At 38.8% G+C, this 25,883-nt stretch overlaps 1 protein-coding gene across 2 annotated transcripts in view; it reads left to right on the forward strand.

Moving 5' to 3' along the window:
* ctif (cap binding complex dependent translation initiation factor) overlaps positions 1-24,423 on the forward strand; it is a 48,842-nt gene extending 24,419 nt beyond the window's left edge. The window contains exons 8-14 of one of the 2 annotated variants that reach the window (XM_014468641.2): positions 112-188; positions 5,730-5,810; positions 10,985-11,573; positions 12,058-12,357; positions 14,970-15,125; positions 19,438-19,491; positions 20,868-24,423. In XM_014468641.2, the coding sequence (XP_014324127.1) occupies positions 112-188; positions 5,730-5,810; positions 10,985-11,573; positions 12,058-12,357; positions 14,970-15,125; positions 19,438-19,491; positions 20,868-21,089 (1,479 nt within the window). In that variant the 3' untranslated portion in view covers positions 21,090-24,423. The remainder of the gene's footprint in view (positions 1-111; positions 189-5,729; positions 5,811-10,984; positions 11,574-12,057; positions 12,358-14,969; positions 15,126-19,437; positions 19,492-20,867) is intronic. The other variant, XM_023338569.1, reaches the window with a different exon arrangement.
* The last annotated feature ends 1,460 nt before the right edge of the window (positions 24,424-25,883 follow it).

A 25,883-nucleotide genomic window follows, 5' to 3' on the forward strand; every position in this document is an offset into this window, starting at 1 on the left:
CGAGGAAAAGCAAACAAGAATGTTCCAATTAACATTTAAATGTATTTCCAGTCATCAACATTGCTAGTTTTTACAGCAACTTTCTCTTACACCATGATTTATTTCTCACAGGTCTTTCCACCCCTTCCTAATGAGGCCGAGATAGCACACACCAAAAAGCTCTTCCGACGCAGGAGGAACGACCGACGGTAATGTTTACCCACCATGCATATGCCTGCACACACACATACACATGCACCAAAACCTTTCTCAGACAGAGAAATGCTGGAATCACAGCTTAAGCATGTGTGTCTCCACAGCCACAATAATGTCTGGAAAAGAAAGCACACTCCAGCTCGGTTTCTCTGTCTGATTTAATAGTCCTGCTTTGCAACCTTTTACCTGATTCAAAGTGGATTTTTTTATACTGGTTGTATTTTCTGTAAAATCTAATTTTCCCAGGTCAAGTCTGACTTCACTGAAACTAGCGAAAGGGGGAAAAAAAAATATCCCTTTCACTCCCTGCTCTGATGTCACTGGAAAACTGTTCTTTAGTTGCTAAGATACAGGCTAAAGAGAAAATATTTTGGTTGTATTTGTGGCTTTAAAAGAGGAAATTATATCTAAACCAAATGGACAAAAACACTTTAATTCCTGTTTTTAAGTCCAGAGAATAATTGCGTGTCTCCTGTAAGCTGTTGTGTTTGCTGTACAATGAGCACAGCGCCGGGGCCTGGTGGAAGGAAAAGAACAAAAATATCAACATAGACCAATAGCCGCTTGCTTAGGTTTCACTCTATTTGTTTTGTGTAGTGGAAGCTGTAACAGGAGACCATCCTGTTTTCTTCTGCTCACTGCTTTGTGCACACTTCATTGTACTTAACACACTTCATTCAAGTTTTACATAATATTGTGCATCTTTGTTTGCTGTATTCATGTTTTTAAGTTTAGCTGTTGCTGCCAAAACATTTTAAAGTTTTAAAGAACACTAAAAGGGCTAATGGCAGTTTTAGGGGAATTATTTACTTCCTTTATGCTAGCTAGTGACCATCACTTGCTGTGTTCTTTTTTAAATCAATATTATACAAAACTATGACAAAAAATGGTATATGGTTGATGGATTAAATAAATACATTAAAAATAAAAGATGCATAGAAATAAAGAATTGCATTTAAAAAAGGATTCCTGTAAACTATAGTACGCAGAGTGTTTCTTTGCATAATTCTACAAAATCAGATTATTATTAAGGACTGTGATGTGAAAAGCAGTGTTTCCCCACCTAATTTATATAGCATTTACAAAAGTTACAGATTCAAAACAAGTAGATCTGTCATAGTCTTCTTACCCATTAAAGTCCATTGAAAAAAATAGTTTCCTCCAGTAAAGAGCAGTTGTTTGGTGCTGCCTTGTTATTACCAGTTTTCAGAAAGTTCACTGCTATTCTTAAGCTAATGCATTTAAAAAAAAAAGGAATAGTTGATTTTATAAGAGACTAGAGCGTTATGTCTGAAGAACTGCAGAATGCAGGCTAGCAGATCAAGCTAACAGGTCGGGTAATTTAGCAGCTCTTGTCCTATCATCTTATCAGACTCTAGTTTTACTAAAACAAAGCAGAGCGTCGAGAAGTGCTAATATTGGACACAACAGGCTTATTTACGTAAAAGCTTTTCCTAAGTTCAGCTGTTGGTTCTTCCAGATGTTGCTTTAGTGTTGTACCGGTGTGTACATCTCTAAATATTGTCTAAATCTACCTAATGTTTAAGCTGAAACTGAATTTAATTTTATATCACCACTTAATACAAAATTAAGTGGTGATATTCAGTCACTTAAGACTAAATATATTATCTTAATCTGGAATAATTTATTCTTATGTCATTGTAAGAATTGTAAATGTACAGTATATATGAGATTATTCTCATTTCAACATAAATCTGTCCTCTCACTCTCCATGTGTTTATGCATCACAATAAAAAACAAATTAAAAAATGTTTAAGCGTCATTAGAGCTGAAATAATATATTATTTTCACAGCAGCAATTTATTAAGTATTGCTTTTTTTTTTTAAAATAAAAGCATTTAGATTATGTTGCACCTTTCTGTGTTAATGTCATGATAATGGTTATATAAATGTTCTGCCTAATGTGTAGACACCATACAGGTGTAAGAAGAAAACAGACATGGCTATGATGAATATAACCATTATGTTTCTGTTCCATCCATCCGCCCCAATGAGAAACAACTTCAGTATCACAACATTGTGAATATTGTGACCTATATTCACAATATTCACTGAGCAGCAAGAAGACATCAGGATATCAGTTACCCTAATATTTATCATTACTTCATCAACATACTAGATATTATGGTTTTATAATTTGCCAATCAGATCGGGCCACGTCAATAATGCATTTTGGGATGGAGGCACAGAGGCATGTTGGGAGGATAGCCTGGTCAAGACTAGGGTTTGGCTCAGACAGCGGCAGAGCCATCAGTATGAAGAGGGCAGTCCATCATCAGATGAGGACAGACCCAGGCGGTATTAGGGCAGGCAACACTCAGGAAGGTTTTGCACGAAAGCGAGACAATAAAACCAAGTTGTTGCTTCATGTCTTTTTTGCTTTTTTATGCAAATAGATGCAAGTTGTCACCATCCCAACTTATATTTTATAATCTCTTATGCAGGTGACTTCTTTACCTGCTTAGAAGATCAGGGTATTGGTAGATTTAGGTAGTTTCTCTTCAAATTTACATATCAATTTGCTTCAACAATTTGCTTCAATTTGCTTATTGTTTAATAGTACTTACCAAATTATTTCTCTGAGAAACAGTAGAAGAAGTACCACTGATGGCTCTTGTACCACATTTTGATGTTTATGGCCTTAGATCACCGGATAGTCTTTTCACTTTCTTTCTCTAAACTTTAAACTCATGTTTCTTTATTCAGATTTGCCAACACGCTGTACTACAGTAGCCAGTCTAAAGAAACAACTATTGGTTTTCTCATACTGAAAAGAGGCCCTATAAGACTGCAAATCAATTGTTGGGGAAACAAAAAACAAATGGATAATTATATTGGCCGAGGTTATGAAAGGAAGGGTGAGGCAGAGGTGTGCACAAATAGGACTTGGAAAAAGTCATAAAATATTTGGCCTTACAGTAAATCATTATTCCTAAACAAAGTCAATATTTTTAAAGCCCTTTGGAATCAAAAACAGGATTGGGGGATATAATCAAAGCGTATTTGGGTGCGAGTAATGCATGATTTTGGTTCAGTTGTTCTCATTAGCTGCAGGGAAATAAAGCTCTAATATGCACAAACTGTGCATTTTGCTATGAAATGCATCATAAAATTGAAATTCCTAGTTAAAGTATTCATCTCAACATGCATTCGCCAAATAGCCCAACTAGCCTAACTTTTCTATTCTAGAAGCTGCAGACATAATTTAAAGTTTAACAACAGTAGCTTGAAGGCAGTAAAGAAAAACCACAAAAAAATGTTGCGCTTGGTTTGGATTTTGTGTTCTGTTGCTTGCTATACATCAACACGACAGGGAAAAGAGGAGAAATGGTCTCAGCTAAACTTGGTGGAAAGACATGATGAAATATGGAAGCAAAGTATTGATTCGTCGACTACATGTTTGAAACATGAGGGGTGTATCGAACAAATGACCAGCAAAGGGAGCAGACTGGGAGACTGAGTAAAGGAAAAAGTGTGGGCTGGCTGTGGCAGGATGGAAAAGAAAGAGGAGGCAGTGCATGTGTTTCTACTTTAGTAGGCACGTCAGGCAGGGCTGAAATTAGTTGTGATTTACAGGAATGTGCTGGTTACTGTTTTTTTTTTTTTTTTTTTTTTTGCTTCAGAACAGAAGAGAAGCAAAGCTTTGGAAAATGAGCAGCCTTCCTCACTCTTTTCATTCTTTTGTAATTGTTGGTAGCTTTTCTAAGGTGTTTTTTGGACATTGTTTCAAGAAGAGCACTTTGTCTACAACATTTTTGTAGTGTTCTCGAAAGTAATTGAGTCCCAACTTTAGCAACAGTACTTACACAACTGCCTGCACCAGTCACAGTCCCTGAAACACTGCCTCGTCTGCTGCTTTTTCCAGATGATGCATGCCTGCCAAAAGTTACACACTCAAATAAAAAAAAATATTTTAAGACAATATGCAGGATATTTGTATACAATGCCCAACTATATTTGTGTTTGTTGAAATCTGCATTTGCCTTCTGTTGTTTTTTTCAAAAATTAAGTAAGGTTTAATTAGCTTAAACCTTACAATGCTGTGAAATGGTTTTTGCATCAGTTGATCTTTTTCATATTTTGTTACAAGCACTAAGCTTGTATGTGATATGTTTCAACTAGCATTGCATCTGGACCACTGAATCAATATTCTGTGGTTTGCACTTTTGCTGCATTTACAGCTGCAAGGCATTTTGGGGATGTTTCCTCCAGTTTCACACATTTAGGGTTTAATATTGTCACCTTTTTCATTTGTATGGAGAGTCTGCGATCATCTGCTTGCAAATAATGTCCTTGATTTTCAACTAGATTTAGGTCAGTACTTTGTGTGATTCTAACACATAAATATGCTTTCCTGTTGTGTGTCTGGCCGGAAGGAGGTTCACTGCTCCAGTGTCAGGTTTTATTTTTTTTTGCATCCTCTGCACAACTCGTATTTCTCCTGTCAAAAAATTCTCCCACCTGAGCTGTGGATCTCTACAACCTGGTGTTGGCCTAACACATAAAATACTAAAAAAATGCCCTGAAATTTGTGGTTGTCTTGTATAAACGTTCAAATGCTTTAAGTAATTATGATTCTATATCAACTTCATCAAGACTGCTATTGGGCAGAAAACAACTCCTCCCGTGGCTCGACTGATCTCATTTGTCAAGTTGCGTTTGTGGTTGTCTTAAAATGCAAACTTCTTTTCCTTTGTATTTTAAAGGGGATTGACTCGTTTGTAGTTTTGTTTAAAGACATGTTCTGCTCAACACTGTATCATTCTACAGTGTAAGCTGAATGTACTGGCATATTTCTCATTTCAGTTCATTAAAAAAATTCCACTTCCTTCTTTGTTTTCTAGGCTTTTCCAGTAAAAAAATAAAAAAACAGCATTTATGTGCTTTATTTCTGACAGGGATTCTTTAAAGATATTATGTGTGATGAGTTGAAATTCTTCTTGCATGAATGCACCCAAATTTATTTTCCCTTCAAAATTTTAATCTTAAAATGTAATAATGCAAATGCTCAGTCAGGCAGCTGAAATCCTTCCCACAGTGCATTAAGTTAGTGTTTTGTGGCCTGTGAAGAGCCTCGGCCAAGTTATTGACTGTCTGGCCTGCAGACATCTCTTCCCCCAGGTCAATCGATTCTCTTGTCTGGGTCAACCAGTGGTTCTATGAATTCTCCTCTTTTACACAGTAAAAGTCATGATTGATCATTTTTATCATGCTCACCCTCCCCTGACCATGTCTGCAAGTTAATTTCTTCTTTTATGTAGAATTTTTTTAGACTCCCTGTTTTTGTGACCTTACCAACCTGTAGTTTGTTTGTTTTGTTTTTTTCCCTTATTTGCTTCGCTTTTTCGCCCCTTTCAACCTGTTGTTTTTCTCCTGTTTTCCATGAAAATTCCATGAAAATTCTCCGATTTCCTACAAAATTTACTTTGACTTTACTCCACTCTTCACCCGATTTAATCTTTCCATCTTTCCAATCATCTGCATTTTGGCACACCCTCCTCTCCTGCTTGTAGAACATTTGATCACTTCACCCGAGAGCAGTTAACCATACTTCTGTCCACTGGCCCCGGGGAGAAACGACGAGTCTCAGCCAGGTTAGTGGCAACTTAAGTAGGATCTCAAAAGGTAAAGTAACTTTTGAAAGTATCCAAACCTCTGGAATTTGTGCAGCAGTTTTGTGAAGACCTCAAAGGTTTAGAATCTTAGAAAACAAACTACGTCACTATTTAACGTTTAAATAGTGAATCAGCTGAAACTTGAAAGTGTTTTGAACACACTCAATATACCCATGTGTAACGCATGGTGATGGTGGGGAAAACCTGTCAAAGGCTACATAAATCCAACAGAACAACAACCTTATATTGAAAGCTAAATATTACAATTGTTATGTGTGGTTTATATCAAAGACTTTAACTGTGATATTTATGGATTTTTGACTGGGCTTGTGTGATCTTGGTAAGAAGAATGAGGGACTGCATTTACAACTGAAATTACAGAGAGAAATGGCTGTATAAACAATTGACTTACAAGTCTGAAAATTTGCAAAAACCATGAAAACTAGCTTAATTTTTTTCCTATTTCCTAATTATGCTCTACTTTGCATTGATCAACTATTTAACATTCTAATAAAGTACATTGAAGTAATGGGGCAAAATCTCAAGAGTTTAGGAAGTGTGAATAGTTTAGCAAATTTCTATTAATGAGGTCCAGATACATTTTTGGCAGATCTCTGAAAATTACATTTGACTTATTTCTTAATCAATTTGAAGAATATGTACTTCAATATGTCTCAGTCTGGCAACATCCAACACTGCAATGGACTTGAGTAATACCATTTAAATGATCAAACCAAAAATAATAAGTCATGTTCCATTTTATTAGATGTTTAATCATGAAAGAGTAACTTATTCTTGAATGACATTTCATCAGTGGTTCCATCATTTGTCCTAAAGGCAGCAATCTCTGACAGTAATGCCTGATAGATGATGAGCACTCAAACCACTGTCGAGGTCACAGTCATTAAACATGATTAACATTTTATTATACTCCTTCTCTAACCCCTCTCAGATTATCAGTAGATAAGGAGAGTGGTTTATTACATCTGAGCCTAAATTAACAGCAACTAGCACGAGCCTATGAATCCATCAGAGTTGTCATATTCAGCATTTCTGGATGGATCCTTGGCAAAATTAAGAAGTTTTACCAATTATAGGATAAGATGATCAAATGATTTCACAATTTCTATCCAGGAGTTCTGCATTTATCAATGAGGACTATTTTCAATCTTTTTGTGAAAACAACAAAAGCATTCTAAGTATTCAAATTTGAATTGAATAACAAGTCTGTTTGTTGCATCAAACCAATAATGGCAGGTTATTGGTTTGAGACTCCAGTTGCACTTAAGTCTCAAAAGTAAGAATTTGGACTGGACTTAGAATTGTGCCTTTAAGAACTGAGACTTGTGAGTAAGTTACAGTTTTTCCTTCCATGTCCTCCTTTAATACAGTCAGACTTTATTGGTCTTTCAAATTATGTAAAACCTCTCTTCTAGTGACAAATTACACTACTTCAACTTTATGTGAAAATGTGTGGAAAATGACAGATGAAAGATGAAATTGTTGTTGGTCAACAAAATAAGAATAACCACTTACATTTTTGTTGATAATAAGATTTACATATAAGCAAACATATTTTCACATTACACTAACAAAATATCTGAAGCAGTAAGTAAGAGCCAGCAGGTGTGCACCCCACTGCGATTATACTTGACTGAGATGCTCAGATGTTTCTTTTTGAACATTGCAGTTTAAACCTTTCACTAAGTTGGTGAAATATCCTCATTCACTATGGAAACTCTAACCAGGTCAGTGAATGTCTAATGCAGAACTGATATTCATAAAATACAATATTTATTAATTAATCAAACACATATTAAATATTAAATATGAGCATTAAAATATTGTTACCCCTGATAGCCTCATTCAGATCTTTAGATCTTAGGTTTTTTAATATTTTAGTTCATCATGTTGCATATTTGGAGGTGATAATGAATAACATTAGGTAACTCGGTACATTAGTTTCCTTATACCACATTATACTCAGTCTTTTTCAGGTAAAACAGTAGCATTCGACTTAATTTATTTCACTTTAATGATATAACACCAGTTGGTCAAACAATGTAGTTTCAAGACCCTTTACATATAAGACAGATTCAAATTATATACAGAAATGTATAATCAAGTCAATCCAAATGTCATACAGTAAAATTCAGTTTACAGTGCCTGTTGCTAAAAAAATATTTTCTATCTAAAGGAGCCTGGTCAGTTATATCAAGTCATTGACTTGGCAGCAATCCCTCATACTGGACAAACATTTGGTGACAGTGGAAAGAAACACATTCTTATAACGGGAGGGAACTTCCAGCAGGATCCTGCATATTAACAGATGGGAGGTTTGAGAAGATGGAGCACCAATAACACTGTTTGTTATTGTGTTCAAACACTGTGTAATATATGCAGATGATACGCAAATAGTTAGGCTTTAAGTCTCTCCATCTGCCTGGTCTATTACTTTTTTTTAAAACATTTTAATGCCTCTAAAACCCAGTTTATCTTCAACATTCGAAAATGGACGTGTTTTACCAAAGCCCTCTGTCGCCACCATGTACCTCTCTTCTTCGACTTATTGCATTTGTACAAAATCTGGCTTTTGCGTAAGAACATAAAGGATGTTAACTTCTTTTGAGGCTATCTCCAAGGTTGATTTTCCGTCCTCTGATCAGATTTGAAAAGAACACTCTTACAAAAGAGCACTGATTCTTAAGATTTTGAGTATGTAAGTGCCAAAGGGTCTCTTTCACAATTTATTTTGATTTTTGTTCTACGGCCTCCAAAATGTCAGGGTCGTGCTTTCATTTTTTTATGCTATTGCTAAAATTTAGGCAGCTCAAACTTTGTAATAGAGGGATTTTTGTAAAGAGTGAAGAACCAGTGCGGCTGTCTGCCCACTGAGGACCTGTTAAAAATTTTTGGAACATTGCGTCTGTGTTTGCTTCGTCCAGCCTCCCACAAGGCTTACACAGCTCAGGGTTACGGGCTCAACTTTTCTCTGCATACTTTTCTCTTCTAGTCTTTTGCACCTTTTTATTAATAGAAAAAAAAATTTGTTTGGTATTTAAAAAACAGGCTTGCATCTGAATGTTGAGAAATCTACCGCCGCTGGTGTAATTCTAAATCATGTTAAAAATCACTGTAGTTTAACTGCATGCCTGTACTAATAGTTAAAATCATTGTTCGTGTAGATCCAAAAAACTTTTATTTTATTGACTATTTATATATATGTTAACAAAATGTGTGATGTAAATTATATGCATGTTTACCGTGACATATTGGTCAATGTTTTAGAAGTAGCGCAACATGTTTTAAGGGTGTAATCTTCTATGATTTAAGAATGTATGGAATAACATGTTTGTTTTTTGTTTGCTTTTTTCTTTTTACAATAAGTAATTTCTATAAAGTTTATCAAATTATAACATAAACAGGATAAATTTTATTTTGGGGAAAAAAAATCACATTTTTGTTTCTTCTTATAAAAAATAATTGCATTGCTAACCTGAATCGTGGCAGCTAATTAGTGAGACAAAAGACCGGGCATATGTATAGACATTTCGAAAATGTTACCACCTTTTCTTTTTTATCCAGTGAATGTTAACAAGCTGCAACTACCAATGCAAGTTTGACATCTAAAAAAGAGCTTTCTCTAGTTCTGTCGTTTTCATTTGCTCGTCTTTCTTCATTTGACCATGCAGGTTTTTTGTAGGGTTTACACGATCTGAGATGCTCATGGAAGACAGTTGAAATTGGCGAAGGCAAAGCATTTCAGTGTTAATTTGATCATATGTTTGGGATCATTGTTCTTCTGAAAGACCCAGCGATGACCCATTTCAGTATTCTGGAAAAGGCCACAAGATATGTATTTAAAATATGAGGTTATTTCAAGTCGGCACTCTTAACAAGATTCCCACCACCTTGGAAGAGAAATACTCAGACATTTACACATCTTCCAGCATACTTAATAGTGGAAAAGAGGTGCTTTTTAACATATTTATTCTTTGTTTCATGTCAGATCCACCAAGAGTGTTGCAGAAAACCTTAATCTCATGTGAAACCAAATCACATGGATCCACTTAGTACTTGTAGATCTTAAGGAATGAGAAAAGACATTTATCCTAAACAACTGGCTGACATGGTCGACAGCATATAATGGTTGTTATGGAGACTTGGTGACCTCAAGCTCAAATAGTTTTTAATTTTTAATTATATTATCTCTGTAGTTATTTCAAATTTAGGTGCACAGGTATTTTCTTGTGGCCTTGTGCTGACTTAATAAGACTGGCAAACATCTTCATTACTTAAATGAGATGTTCTTACATCTTTGTCATTTGAAGAGTGAGAAAATCATGTATTACTTATTATAACCCCCTTCATTTTGCAGGGTTTTTTTGTGTGTTAATATTTAGATTGAAAATATTGTTTGCTAAAATCCTTGTGTAAGATTTTCAGTTTGAGATTAAGCAGTGAACGATCAATTCATTTTGAAGCTTGTTGCTTATCTTTTCTCTAATTGTTTCTTTATGTCTTTAAAAACTATGGACTTTAACTTTGTTTAGCCTGTGGATCATTATCTTTTTAGGCAAGACATGTCTCCATCTGGAGTCCTTGAACTGAAATGAAGCTCATATTTCAGTTGGAATATGCGGACTAATGCATTGCATCTTTTGGTAAAAGTGTCCTAACAACTTTGATTTAAAACTGGAATTATTTCCTTGCATACTAAATCTGCAATATTTTATTTGTCAAAAAATGTTTCAGTTTTATGCAATTGAAAAGGTTGAGGATGCTGCTGTTGGTGGTTAGATTTGTGCAGATTCACAAGCAGAAGTAGATAATAGGCGGTGTCCTCAGTGTGGAGGTGACTAATCCCCTGGACCATATGTCAGTGGTTTGTTGACCGGAGCCAGTACAGCAAAAACAACGTATCAATGCAGGACAGGAAAACACACTCAGACTGTTCATCGTCATGTAAGCAGGAAGTGGGCTTTTGATTTTATAGCTTTTAGTTCAGTAGATACTACTTCTGTTGAGTGGTACCGATAGGTGAATGTTTGTAAATGTCTTGGTAATTTGTTGGACCATGTAAAGGGCAGACCTGAGCAAACTGACCCCTGTAACATCATGAAGGTGCTAACTCGAACCTGGTTTATTTTCAGGAGGCAGCAGCGACCCCAGAGTGGGGGAGGAGGAGGGGGGAAGAACCAGCCTCAGCAGATACAGCAACAGTCTCCACAGCAACACTGGGATCAAACTCAACAGCAGCCCCCAAACCAGCAAGAGTTGAATTTAACAGATCAGGGAGATAACAGAAACCACAATGCTGGTCGACCACCTCGCCAGCACCAAGGAGGACATGTTGGGCCTCGCCAAGGAGGACCTCCACATCACGGCTACAGCCACAACCGCCGCTGGCACCACAATCAGAGGGGTCAGGGCCATGAACAGACGCACGCTGCAGGTGATAAAGAAGCATCCCCAAAAACTACCAAAGACAAACAGACTGAGATTGTAAGAGTGAGTGATGAGCACATCCGACCACCGCAATCCTGCAACCATAGGAATCCCAATGAATCACCCAACTCAGCCCCCACTCCTAGTGCGACGGCCCACCCAGACCCAACAGTTAATAAGGAATCCCTCAGCATGCTGCCAAGTAGAAAAGTGAGCGATGGCCACACAGAGCAGCCAAGAGTCAGTCTTCTGCAGTCGTCTAAGGAGAGGCTGAGGAGGAGACTAAAAGACAAGGTACTGACAATCTGCTTAGTGTTCGTCAGTCTCTATTAGGGCAGCCAAGCCTGATCTGTATGTGTGCACACGCTAACATTTGGTTTCCCAATTAACTTCAAAAAGACAAGCACGGTTCATTACCGCACAGAGACGCAGACACACTTGTCTCTCCTTGCCTGGCTTTATTTAATTGTCCAGGTTTTTATTCTGCAGTCACTCAGCAAACGTGTCTGTGTTCTCCCTAAGGAGGAGAAAAAAACTAACAAACATTTAACAGGCTGGGTTTTTTTTATGTTTTACTCTGTGTTCTAAACAGAATTGGCTAACTCCATTGTGTACGTCAGCTTCCTCTCAATACAGCCAGGTGATTGATTTGAGAACAAAGAACATCAAAAAGAAGTCACTACATTGGAAATTTGTGTTATTGACGTCTGGAATTGTGACATGAAAAATAACCAGCATCCCTGGATGAGGTAAAACCTTTACACTGCCCTATCTGCAGGACGAGGTTAATGTGGAGGAGTCTCAGTTGGGACCTCAGAACATGGACAGACTGGTGGACCTCCTCAACAGCATGAGGAGCAACAGCAGTGGCGTGGAGAAGCAGCTGGCCTCTTTCATGGAGGAGGCGCAGAGCTCGGCACAGTCCGAGGAGTCGCTGGCTCAGGTGGTCGGAGCCATCTACTCCAAGGCCGTGTCCGACCGAAGCTTCGCCGCAACAGCCGCCAAGCTCTGCGACAAGATGGCGCTGTTCATGGTGGAGGGAACTAAGTTTAGATCGCTCCTGCTCAACGCGCTGCAGGTAAGAACAGCTTTTGGAATCGTCTGCCTTCAGACCCTGTTTCTCCGTAATGCCTTTGGCTTCATTTTGTAATTACCACTGCAGGGAGCTGTGGGTTCGATTAGCTCGCAGTGAATCTACTTCTCATTGCAAAATTAAATCTCTTCTTCTGTTTCTGCAGCCTCCGTACTCAGAATCTCGGAGGATCTAGTTAGTCATGGTTTCAATTTAGAAAACAGTGCTCCTTTTAAAAAAATCAAGCTCTTGGATAATTGAATCTGTGCCACATTCTCATGCTTCATAATGCATTTTGTCTATATTGTATCTGATTGCTTCAATTATTATGCCATTTCTATCATTTGTGCTGATTCCGTTTTGAATTTTACATTGTTGCACTTAATTATAAAGTGAATATTGCTTTTTTTTTTTTAGCATAGTGTTTTTAAAAAAAAGTTTACCATGATCTCAGTGGCTTTGTTCACCTTAACTTTAGGAATCCCCTCCTTCTGATGGCCAGCTCATTGTGTTTCAGACCTGTACATGTCGATGCACAAAGTAGCTAATCTAAACTCCCAGGGGGAGCGGAAGTCTACTTCCTCTTCACCTTCCATTCCTTCTCTTTACTGCACAGTTCCAGTCCTGTACCCTGAATGAAAACATCCTCTGAGGCGTTACATACTTTGCTGCCGCTCCCCCCTTTCATTTCCTCCTTCTTGTCCCTCATGAGCTCTCTATTCCCATGTTCCCACGTCTTCTCACCTCCTTTCGCCCCAGCGCCTCTCTGTTTGCATCTCCAATCTCACAATCAGAAGCAATCAGGAGACGTGTTGTCATCTGAAAGCTGTCATGCCATGTATATATCTGCCTTGAGATTTTTCTATTTAAAAGTTTTGATATTTACCCCAAATTAATTATGTGTTTATTTCTACCTTCATCCTTCAGCCTCCTTTCCAACTAATTTACTCTTCCTCCTTCACATTTGTGTGGTCTTTTCTCCTCTTTTATCTCTCTCTTTAATCTCAGTTTCCCAGCCAGCATAGACCCCCTGCTTGCCTTTGACATTTTGGCTTTTTTTGCTATAAAACATTTTAAATGTCATAAGTGGGCTCATGAAGGCATTCATTAATGCTGTTGCCATTAGACCCCTGGATCTCAATATGGGGCCAATTAGTGTGACTGCTCTGTTTATTCAGAGAGAGGTTTTGTTGGCCTTAACACTGCCACTGTTCCACCTGTTAAAGACCTCTCTTATTAAACACAGCTGAAGAAAGCTCGGCTTGTTTTTCACTCATGTTATGGACTCTTTATGTGCCATTTTCATGTGCTGGCGGTGAAAGTCACAGTAACATAATTTCACTCTGAAGAAGTAAGAAAAACATCAACATTTTGTTTGAGTACATAAATTCAGGCTTGAAATAATAGAATATATAAAACTGAACCATTTGTTTTCATTTAAACTACAAAAAATTAGTGAATTTGTACTTTTCAAATTGGGAAGGACAAGAAAACATGGCATTTTAGTAAGGTACTTTTATGTTGATCCTCATAATTGCAGCAAGAAAATGCCTGCCTGTTTAAACGTACCAAAAGTTAAAATCAATGCAATTATTTAAAACAAAATTCAAACTGCAATAAGTTTATTTTGAGTTGGGTAAAAAAAAAAAATCTTGTCCGGCAACTGAAACAAAGAGAGGCGTCTTGGTGTCCCATGTATCCACCAGTTGTCTTGAAGGGACGTCTGGAAAAAGCCTTTTTCCAATAAATGCCACTAAACTGAGTCCTTTAATCAGCTGAGAACAATTTTGAGCTTGGTCTCATCAAACTCCCCAACTGGGTTTAGTGCGAAACAAAGGTTGAATATGTGTGACAACAATCCCGTGTTCACAGTGAAGTTAGGTAGAGGATCTGTGGTGCTGAGGGCATTTTTCTTCACCAAAGCAACTGGAAACCTTGTTAGCATAATGAACTCCTTTTTTTTTTTTTCAGCAGGCTCTAAATTGAAACAGAATTTTTTATGGCTTTGTAGTTAGTTTTTTTTCCCCCACAGAATAAATGGACTCAAATTAAAGAAGCCAGTTTTCCAGGTTTCCTCCTCATTATTCTGCTGCAATAAAAGATGACTTTATTTTAAAGCTCTTACTCATCGTTTCCAGGCGTGCCAATAAATGCAGCCAACTCTGTAAGCTGCCCGTGTTTCTCGAGCTCCTGACAGATAATATTGTGAGCGAGAGGAGGGGGGATGGAAGCCTTTGCACTGCCTGTTAATAAAGGTTCAGTTTAACCTGCACGGCAACGGCTTTATGTGAGCACATTAAGCATTAACCCGTATTAACTCCCAACACTTTCACAGAGCTGACACACTTCACTGTTCTCACTTTCAAACTGAATGAATACTTCAAGCAGAAAAAAGGTATTTTCAATGGAGTTGTCAAATGCTTCTCTTTTCCTTTTTGGGGGGGTTTGAAGTACTGGTGACACAAGGTTAATGTGTGTGCCAGTTTCATAAATGCTCTACTACATATATCCACCTGTTAACTGAATCGTTGTGTAATGCCAGTACAGGAGTGGCTATGCTGTTTCTGTGCAGTGTTTGAAGGTAAAAGCATGCTTCGTATTTTTCTGTCCGTCTTCAGAGAGACTTCTCCCGCCGTGAGGAGCTGCAGCAGACCGACGTGGAGCGGTGGTTGGGGTTCAACACCTTCCTGTGCGAGGTGTTCTGCACCATGAGGAGCAGCTCCGGCCAGCCGTTCAGGGCGCTGGTGTGCCCCATCTACACCTGTTTACGAGAGGTCCGTATTCAGATGCGCTGGAAACGTCGAGCCGCTTGCGCGTCTCGTCTTTGCAATCTGGTTTCCTGTTTTTCAACCAGACGCAGTCTAGACTGCAGACACCACATTGAGGTTTGGCTCGAGGTACAAACGGTGAAGACATACTCGGTTCCAGTAAAAAAAAAAGAATGCGTGACCCCGGGTTACGTCCCCATTAGCTGGTCATTCTTTTTCGTTGGTCGCCATAGAAACCCTGCAGGGTAAGCCGCAGCAGACTCACTACGATACAGAAGTGCTCAACGGCCGATTGGAAATTGAAAGAGGAAGCGAGTGGGTGGGAAGGAGGAAACGTAGGAGACTGTGGTCCGATTGACAGTTGGTGGAGAGGAAGTTGGCTCAGACTCTCTCAGGTAGAAGACAAAGGACGTTCGAGACGAGATCAAAGAATCCCCGGGTGAAAATAGGCTTTGATTGCGTCATCCAAGTACAAGAGAATAATGCCGAGACATGTATAAGTGAGTTTTAGCACTCGCGTTCACACCTCTACCAGTCTGGCGCTTCACACACACCCGGTGTTCCATTAACGAACAACAATGACACACAGCGATCCATCCGTCCACACCCTGTCTGTGGGTATGCCCAGGGCATTATCTCAGCTTGTTAAAAGACTCTCCAGCTAAACCGTAGGCGCGGCGTAACTAGTCAGAATCCCACATGCATACAGTTTACAACATGGTACATCTCAACAACTCAGGTAAGAAAATACCTGTGTACTGCATCCCATTATATGTAGGTGTTAATGTGTCTGTCTTTTAAATATCAGTTATTTTTTTTCCCCAATAACTATTATCTTTGAATTCAGTTACAACCACAGTGCCAGTTTTTCTTACATCATCTTCCTACACGTACAGAGCCTTGCAAAAGCACCACCCAAACTCTTCCAGATTTCGTCATGTCGCAACCACAAACTTCAATCTGCTCTATATTGTGATTTTATGTCATAGAACTACAGGAAGTAGCAGGGAAATGATGCTTTATATGTTAAGAAGAATAAAGTTAAAGGAAAGTTTAAAAAGTCCTTTATGCATTTGGAGACGGCAGATATGAACGAAGCTCCTTTGGTCAGATGAGACAAAAAAAAAGCAAACTTTTTGGCCTAAACGCAACGATATGCAACACCGTCATCACCCTGAACACACTGTTAGAAACGCACAAAGTCCAGAACTAAACTTTCTGATTAGATCCTTTACCATCAAATTTGAATTATCTTTAACTTATGTGAAAAAAGAATGGGCAAACTTTTTAGTCAGCCTTTGTTTTTTCTTGTTAAACATTTTTAAAATCGTGTATTGTCTTTCACATCACAAATATTCACTACTCTGGGTTTTCACAATTGCAAAAAATACCTTTAAATGTTTTTGTTGTTGCGTCACAAACTGAAAATATAATATGGACACTTTTGAATATTGAACACAAGCTTCCTTTTAAACGCAAATTTTGCAAAGTTATGAATACTTTGCAAAATGTGTGTGTGTCTGTAGACGCTGCTTCTTGTGTTTATACCTGGAAAATAGGATTAGGTAAGAGTTGGGGAGTTCTGGGTTGAGTTTCCACATATTCTTTCCGAACTAAATAAAATGAAGAACCGTTGTCTGCGGCTGCCGTTAAAACTTCAAATTAAACACCTTTCCGCTTAGTCACTGTCACTCCTTTTTAGTCAGCCAGCCCTAATGGCATAAACAGTGAAATCTTCCTATTAAATAAACTGAGACACTGTTCACCCATGTCTGTTTGCACTTAACAAATTACGCAGAAATGATCAAAACAAAGTGAAAAAAGGCCAGTTTTTACAAGCAGATCTACCAGAACATGGCTATTAAAGTTGTTTTTTTTATCACCATGTGAGCTGCAGAGTTGCAAGCTTTGAAGTCGCCACTCATGTGAGTGGGAGTGCTTTTTTTAATCTAGGAATAAGAGCTTTCCAGCACCCAGCCACTGCTTTCCTACCAGAGCAAGATCAAATTGAATAACTGACATAAAAAAAAAAGCTGCATGGACGTTTGTCTCATGAAAGGTTTCATAAATGATCGATTGTAACGATCTGCACATCACTGATTACATTGGAGTAGTTCAACAGATTTCTAAGCAAGTCTAGTTGTATTTGCTAGTTTTTGCAAGTGCTAAACCTTGCATAATTTTTTTAAGTTTAAATTCTTCTTAGTAGAAGAATTTAAATTTAGTTTTAAATATTAAAGCTTACTTGAAACCCTCTGCCTGTTTACTGCTTTTGCTACTGCTTCTGCAGACTTGTCTAAAATAAAACATCAGTCTGAGATGCTACAATATAACATAAGGTCTTCCCTGTCTAAAAGTCTTGAACGGTTGGACAGTCCTGGCAGCCAGCTTGTTTTATTTAAAGATCCTATTCCCCCCCTGCTAAATCACATTGCATGCACATTGGGTTTTCATTTGTTTCACTGCATGAGGCACAAGCTTGCTTTTTCTGTTGCCCTGGGAGCTTTAAAAAAAATATCTACAAATGCCCACACAGACAAATCATTACAGACTCAGTTTTATATGTAGGCTTATTTGGTTAGCAGATAGTGAGATGGTATTAATTCAGCAGTAATACAGTAATGAAATTAAATGTAACTACAAGTGGTGCTAATCCTGAAAACAGACTTGCAGTTGCTATGCAACAACTGGAAAGATGGTTTTAGCTGAATTTAAAGTTACTCTGTCAAGAGAAAAGCAACTGTTTTTTTCTGCAGTATGAAGACAGACGTTCTCATATTAAGAATATATTTGTGGTTGTATGTATTTTAAATCGGTGTTATCAGAGGATCAAAAGTTGCTTGTGGTTCTCTGACTTTGTGCTCACCAGTTTCTTTACTGACTGAAAAGAAACAGATGATCTTCTGCTGAAGATGAAGTTCTTGTGTGGCCATCGATGTATATTATGTGTTATGACAGAAAGTTAAAAGCTTGTGTGAACAGAGCAGAGCTGGAGAGCTGAGGACTAATGACTATAGATTAGATCATTTTAACAGTATTGAAAAAAACTTCAACCTCTTCTCCCTCGAGAACTCATTATGAGCTCCTCCAGCTTGTCACATACTTTTCCTACTGTGGAAACGCCAGGACTGGAGCTCCCACTACAAACAGCCACTCTGTCACCACGCCTGTCTTAGCATACTGAGGAGCTGACGTCTGTTCCACTGCTGGGCCTGAATGATAGGTGAAATACCAGGAAAGTTGCAGAGTGGAAATAAGAGCCCGGCTTTGACTAAATGTAGATCAACACATCAGTTAGCAGCAGAGTTTTCTTTCAGACTTATGATGGTTCTGACCTTTATGTCACTGTTTTTATGTGGCATCATTTAGGAAAAAATGGATGTGCAGTGAATATGGTTATACCCCAGCTATTCCGACTATTATCTGGGAAAAATACCGTTGCAAACTTTTTTTTTCTTTTTTTTCTTTTTTTTTTTACTTTTTGACAGAACAAACGTGTTGGTAAAGTTAAAAGATTACCTTAAACCTAAACCTACCAGAGCTACAAATAATTTGGTGTTGAAGTGTGTAAAACGAGCCAATTGCTTTTGCTTAAATCAGAAAAGAAGCAATCATTTCTACTGCTACTGCACTTATAATAATAATAATGTTATTATTTATAGTTTTTCTGAGACATGGACTCAGACAAAAATATAATTAACAGCCACTAAATTGAGAAGTAGTTTTAAAGTAACCCTGGCTAATATGCAGAATGTTAGCCTTTTTATTGGCTTTCAGCTCTTTATATAGTAACACAATCACAACAAGTTGAGATTAGCTTGATATGCTTCCTTCCGCCTCCGGGAGCCAGCATGCAGTTAGTTGTTTAACAGACACACCGCTTATAGCTGTAAACAGTGTCACCTTAATATGGGTAATGGGTGAGCTCCCTTAGTTTGTACACAGCTAGTGTGTGTGCCAGCCGCCTGTTTGTCTTTGGCTGCACAAAGTGTTTGCAGACTGTCTGTTCATTTGTGTATGCATATGTAGAGCTTTGATAAAGTAAGCCTGTATGAATGATGTTTGCCGTTTTGTCTGACTCAAGGGTCTGTGGCGGCACAAAATGCTCACAAGTGGCATTAGCTGTTCATTCTCTTCTGTCAGATGAATGATGTTTACAGACAGTTGAACCTCTAGTATTTTCTTTTAATGTAAATTTTATCATTCTGCTTTAGACTGTCCTTTTGTGGCTTTCAGCTTAATGTCACTGCATTTTACTCTGTGGACTGTTGCTCTACTAAGTATAGTCCTCATGTGTGTTTTTTTTTTTTTTTTGTAGCTGCTTGAGTCAACAGATGTTAAAGAAGATGCCGTCCTTTGTTGCTCCTTGGAGGTATGGACCACACACAAGCATGCTCACATTTACAAAAAACAATCTGAGGAATGTCCTCACAGTTGGTCTCACAAAAATGTACATAATAACACACAACAGAAAACTAAACAAAACAGTGTTGTTTTTAAAAAAATAAAAAACAGCACCTGACTTATTTCTGAGCTTGTAAGTTTTTAGATAAAGCAGTGTATTTTCCAAGTAATTAAAATAAGAAAATATTTAACCATTAAGCTGTTTGTATTTTAATATTATCAATGAAAGTGTCATGTATTCATACCCCATGAATTTTATAATTTTGTCACATTACAAAATTGTGACAAAATATTTTTTTTATATTTAGGACTCTGCTTAATTCATCAGCATGTAGCACAAAAAAAATCAACCAAGTTGCCCAGTCCTGACTTAGGACTGGGCCAAAGTCCTAGTTGGTGATTTCACTTGAGGGAAAAAAAAAGAAAAGCTAATTCACAGTCACACTCCAATCTGATAGAGCTTAAGCTATTTTGAAAAAAGGAATGGGCCGAAACTTTAGTTTGTAGACAATTGATAATGTATGAGATTCACCTTAAAATACTTGTTATTCAAAGCTAGAAGCTAGATTTATTTGAAACCATTTGGATAATTTTGTCTCATTTTATGACTTTCTTTGTGCTAGCCTGTTACACAAATCCCATGTAACTACATTGAAGTTTATTTTAACAATACAAAACCTGAAAAGGTTCAAGATGTGTGAATACTTTTTCTACCATCCAACATTCAGCTGTTTTTTTCCCAATCTGTCATTCTCTTATGAAAAGACAGTTTAAGTTCAATATGTAATTTCAGAAAAAAAAGATTGCTTCAAAATGAAATACTTCTGTGTCTGACTTTGCATTCAGTAAAGATTTTATGTTTTATTCAAGATTTTGATCATGCTTACATTCATGAATCCTTTCTTTTTAGTTTTCACATAAATAAATGTAGAATGAATGAACATCTCAACTTAATAAGGAGCAGGAGTTACCATCACCCTCAGAACCACAATCGGTTCATTGATTTGAAACCCTTCAAGCTGAAAGTTCCTGAATTAATCCTTCAATAGTCGAGGAACGGCCTTGGGGTGTGAGAGCAGAAAGAGGGAAGGTAGGTGAGCTGGGAATAACCAACAGCTCCCAGATGCTGAGAAACACAGATCCATAGCTGCAGGCTGTGTGAATCTCTTGCCTCTGTGTGCTCACAGTAACAAGGTGCCAGACACTGTCTTGCTCCCAATAACGGGACCCATATCTTCTTTGCCTCTCTCTCTCTCTCTCTCTCTCTATATATATATATACATATATATATTTTTTTTTTCCCTTGTCTTGACTTTAACCCGTCCTCCTCTGTTTGTCCTCTAGCTGCAGAGTACCGGGCGTCTGCTGGAGGAGCAGCTCCCTGAGATGATGACGGAGCTCCTAGCAGCCGTCAGGGACAAGATGCTGTGTCCGACCGAGTCGCAGCTGACCCGCTCCTTGCTCATGGAGGTCATCGAGCTGCACGCACATCGCTGGAGCCCCCTGGAAGCTATCACCACCCAATACTACAATCGCACCATCCAGAAGCTCACCACGACAGCCTAGCGGCAGCTTCTTTGTAGTTGGAGGACACGAGCCCCGCTGACGCCCAAAGTCTAATTAAAATATTACTGTGCATCACTCCCTGCCTGGACGATTAACTGCTATTTGCTACTGCTGATCTTGACATTCGATGACACAGGTAGATGAAGACAAACCACGATAAAGCTTCCTAACATCCAGACAAAGTGTCGTGTGGCCAGTAGGGGCGTGCTTGACCACACAGAGCTGGGGAGCTCACTGGGCTTTGAGTGGTGCAGAGATTAAAAGGAGAAGGGGGAGGAGAGGGCAGCAGCTTGTCCATGGGGAATGGAGAGATCTGCACCCAAAGATGAATGGATCGGGGTGGGGTGGGGAGGTCAGGGTGGTCTGTGTCAGTCTCTTCATTGTGTTCGTTCGCCAAGCCTCTTTCTCCTCCATCCCCTCTGTCTCTCCATCAGCCCCTGGGGTCTCAGTGGCTGATAAAAGAGAGACGTGGAAGGCGGCAGGGAGCAGACACAGTGCTGTCTGTCTGGGCCGTCTGCCCCGCCGGGGCGGGGGACCGGGTCAAAGGGTCTCGCGGGGGAGCTCCCCAGCCCTCTGCTACATCTCCCCACAGCAGGAGCCCCCTTTTGGAGGGGGACGAGACAGCAGGCCTCCTGGGCTGGGGATAATGCTTAGGCTGGCTGAAGTAGGGTGGCAGATGGCTGCTCGAGCCCCCGCAAGGCGACGCACTCCGAACACACCCCGCTGGCACCCCGACCCGCCGCTCCACCATTAAGGCAGTGGAGACTCTGCAGTGGTGGGGGCGGGGCGGGGGGGCAAATCAGAAAATTAAAGCAGCCGGTGTTGTCTGATAATTCCTTTGTTTTTTTTTCTGTCTTGCAGGGGAATGTCTCTGCTCTGTTATACAGTTTGTGTCCATGCTTTATTTACCCCATCATTGATTTTTTGCTATACATTTTTAATCATGTATTGTTTTTATCACTGATGTCTGGTTTTTATGCTAAGATGTGCGTATGGGATCTTATAGCAGTAGGCTTTATTGCACAGCTTTGATTTGTTTTGCACTGTTTCAATGCGATTTGCTTTAAATTTTTAAAGAAGCATAAGGAAGAAAAAAAAGGACAATTTGAAGCAGTTCTTGTGGATTAATATTAAACTTTGGTAGTTAAAGAGGCGGGTTGAGCAGAGTGAGGGAGTTTAGATTATTCTAATTGCCTAGTGGCCTTTCTTAAATAGGATCTCTCTTGTTTTCTGGGTTTGTGGCAGACTGCATGCTGACTAGTTGGACTTGATCTAAAGCATTTCTTTGCAGAAGGAAAAAAAAAGTGAGGAAAATGACAAAAGCATGGCTCCAGCCATTCTTTCCAATGGACATTTTGCCAGTGTTTCATATGAACTCTGTTGGACCTTGCTTAGGTTTTTCAAATAACTGTTAACCTGTGTATTTAAAAGTCACCATGATGATAAGAGAAGATATTATTGTTTGAATGATCTTGTCCTTTGTGACCTTTGTTCCAAGCTAATGTTTGTAGTATAAGATTGTTGTATCAAGCCAAACATGTATCATGTTGAAACGGGCTTTATGTATAATCTGCATACAGGACGTTAGGTATTTAACTATAATGAAATAGAGGAAAATACTGGAGTGGAGCTGTTACACTGAAAAAGATGACAAAGTATTACCCTCTGCACTAACTCTGCTTGGGAGTTGTCCTTTGCAAATATGCACATATACACGTGCATTCAGTTGAAGTCAGAAATATACAACCCCCTTTCAACACCTAATGCCAGAGTGATGATTTGCTTGAAGGCTGATGACAGTACCACTGGAATAATCAGACCAAAGAACTGTCTACCAGTAGTCATATCCAGATTCCTCCTGACCATTTCTACTCATATTTGATCATCCGTGTGTTCGAGCGTTGAGTATGTCTTGGATTCTGGCCTTGAAGTTTTTGTTTTTTCAGTGCGCATCCTCTAATTGTGACTGAAACTCTTCATCTTACAGTCACACAGGGTTTGCACCAGTTGTTCTAACCAAGTTGCCAAGGACCTTTGATAAAATGTTGGGCTCGCTTTCACAGCCAGAAAGTTGTTTGCTCCCAATTGTGTCTCATCATGTTTTTCACTGCTTTTTTTAAAACCTTCTATCCAAGGCCCTTTAGACGGGATGAAATACGCTTTCGCTCAGCTTTTACATAAGCTCCTTTGCCTTTCTCATGCGTGCAAAGTCACCTTGAATACCCAGATGGATGCATCACAGCTGAAGCAAATGAAGAACCATGATAGAGATCCCATAGAGTTAATTATGGTAACTCCGTCAGACAGTTTAAACCTTATTATTGTGACATAGTTATACCAACTAAATATGCTGCACACAAATGCTAAATTATGCATTTTCTGTGTTGACTGTGTGGCATTCACTACATAGAGAATCATTCAAAGCAGAACCTGGCTCTGTGATGCATCTTGAAAATCTCTAAAGGGGTTGAATATTTCTGATGGCAACAGTAGATTAAAGTTTCCCACTAAATTTGTGGGCAGTTGTTTTTTTTTTCTTCATTATTATTATTATTATTATTATTATTATTATTTTGTCTTGCATCAAGAATTGAGATCCTGTGTGGTAGAAGCACACCCCGGATGATGAGAAAGATGAGGTGTGTGATTTTAAAGGAGCGTCTAAGTCATGTTTATACAGTTGAAACCAAATACGTACATTGGCTAAAAAAGGCATATTACCCTGAGGTTTAGCCAATGGAAATAATTAAGATGACCCTAAGGAAATTAAAACAGTTTGTAGTGTTTATACATTGTATGTAAATATTTGGTTTCAACAGTATATGTTGGCTTCAGAGAGGATTTGTTAAATAGATTTTTTTTGTTACTCTATTTAAATTTAATCACGCCATTTATATACGAATGACGATGGGTTTTAAAGACATTAAACGGTGATACCTCGCTCCTTGGCAGGTGTGTAAGTGTGGTATTACTGTGTTTTTCTTTGTGAAAAGAAGAAAATCCCATCAATCAGCATCCATTATGCAAAGAGCGGCTCCGTCTCGCAGCAGACTGGTGCAGGTGGAGATCACTCCCCTCCTCCCTTTGCACCACTGGAGCCTCCCCACCCCGCGTGCCCTAAGACCCCGCTGTTTGGGTCACATGACTCAGATGACAACTGAATGAGATGCACCATCATTTGCATATTCACATGAATAGCGAAGGAGCAAAAGGCAGCAGCTGGAGTGCAGACAAGCTTTCGGTTAGCTGCAAGTGAGGTTCTCTGTGGGTCTTGTTGTTTTTCTCAGCAACTGAAAAATAAACCAAGTGGAGAGGGCTGCAAAGACGTGATGGAGAAAAGCTGTGTTGCGTTTTCTTTCATTGTCTCCTGCACTGTTGGCGTGGTTACAAAAAGACATCACGGTGTCACATGGGTTTACACATCACAAAAGAAGCACAATCGTGGGCACGTGGTGGCAGCTGCCGTTACCAGAGAGACCCCCATAACTAATTGAGGCACCGCAGTTGGTCAGCAGGCCGATCATTCAAACTCGCAGACTAAAACATCTCATTTACATGCCTACTTTTTTTACATGGTCACACATTAAGCGGGCCACACTTCCGAATAATAACAACGCTGTGGATGCTGATGTATGCAGCGTCCTTGGCCAATGATAAGTCTCAACACTTGCCTGAGGCTCTCTGACTGTGGACCTCCCAATGGGAGCCCTTAATATCAGACTGTCTCCCCACTGAGGCCCCCTAACCCTCAAACCTTCGGGGTGTTGTTCTGTACTCGTTTGTACCAATCAACATCATCCTATATGCCAGGATATTCAAATTAAAACACCTCGAGCTGTTTTCATAAGAAGCTTTAATTTGTCTTTTGCTGCCATAAATGAGTTGTAGACACAGCAATGGTTTTGTCGGTCCAGATTACTGACACCATGAATAAAGTACCAGAGATGGTTCAGTTTTAAGACATCAGGCAGACAACGGCATGAATGTAGAAAGTGACTCATGAAGATTGCTCAAAATACTTATCGTTTTCATGTTTTCTTATGCTACAATAATACATTTCTGTTTTGTTTTTTTTTAACTAGCACAAAGTGATGTGAAGTAGAAGAAAAAAATGCATGCTTTTAATTACCCCCTCCAAGTCCACTGAGTACAGAGCCCTAAATACTAATGCAAGCGACACTTCAGATTTGTTAAGTGCCATTATCCTTCCACTGAATTATGTACTTTTTGTGTTTATGTTACAAGGAATCCTAATAAAATAGTCGTTTTAACATAAGGAGATATATGAAAGGGCATTAATACTTTTAGCAAGTCACTGCATACGGTTGTATAAAAAATTTAGTTAGGTGTGCTTCACTTTATTGAATTGAGAATCAGCACCATGATGGGATCTAAAGAGCTGTCAGAGGTCTTCAGAAAGACTATTATATTGTTTTGTTTTGTTTTTTTTTGTTGTTGTTTTTTTTTAAGATATCTTTTTTAAAGAGATTTAAAAACATCTCAAAAGAAGCTGAAATTCCATTGTCTGGAAAATATTCTATGACTGAAGAACATTTATGCCAAACGTACCCAGACTGGCTGTCTTAGTGAGTTCGCCCTAAAAGCAGACTGATGGATGCTAAACGAAGTCTCTAAATCAGCTAAAATGTCACCATGGGACCTACAGCAGGCTTATGCTAATAATGTGAAACTGCATACCTGTGTAGACATGCACTCCATGAGGTTTGTTAGGGTGAAACCATTGCTCAAGAAAAACAGGAAGCAAAGATTCCTTTCCAAAGAACTTAATCAGTT

The sequence above is a fragment of the Xiphophorus maculatus genome, chromosome 8 (genome assembly GCF_002775205.1).
Source record: "Xiphophorus maculatus strain JP 163 A chromosome 8, X_maculatus-5.0-male, whole genome shotgun sequence".
NCBI classification, from domain to species: domain Eukaryota; kingdom Metazoa; phylum Chordata; class Actinopteri; order Cyprinodontiformes; family Poeciliidae; genus Xiphophorus; species Xiphophorus maculatus.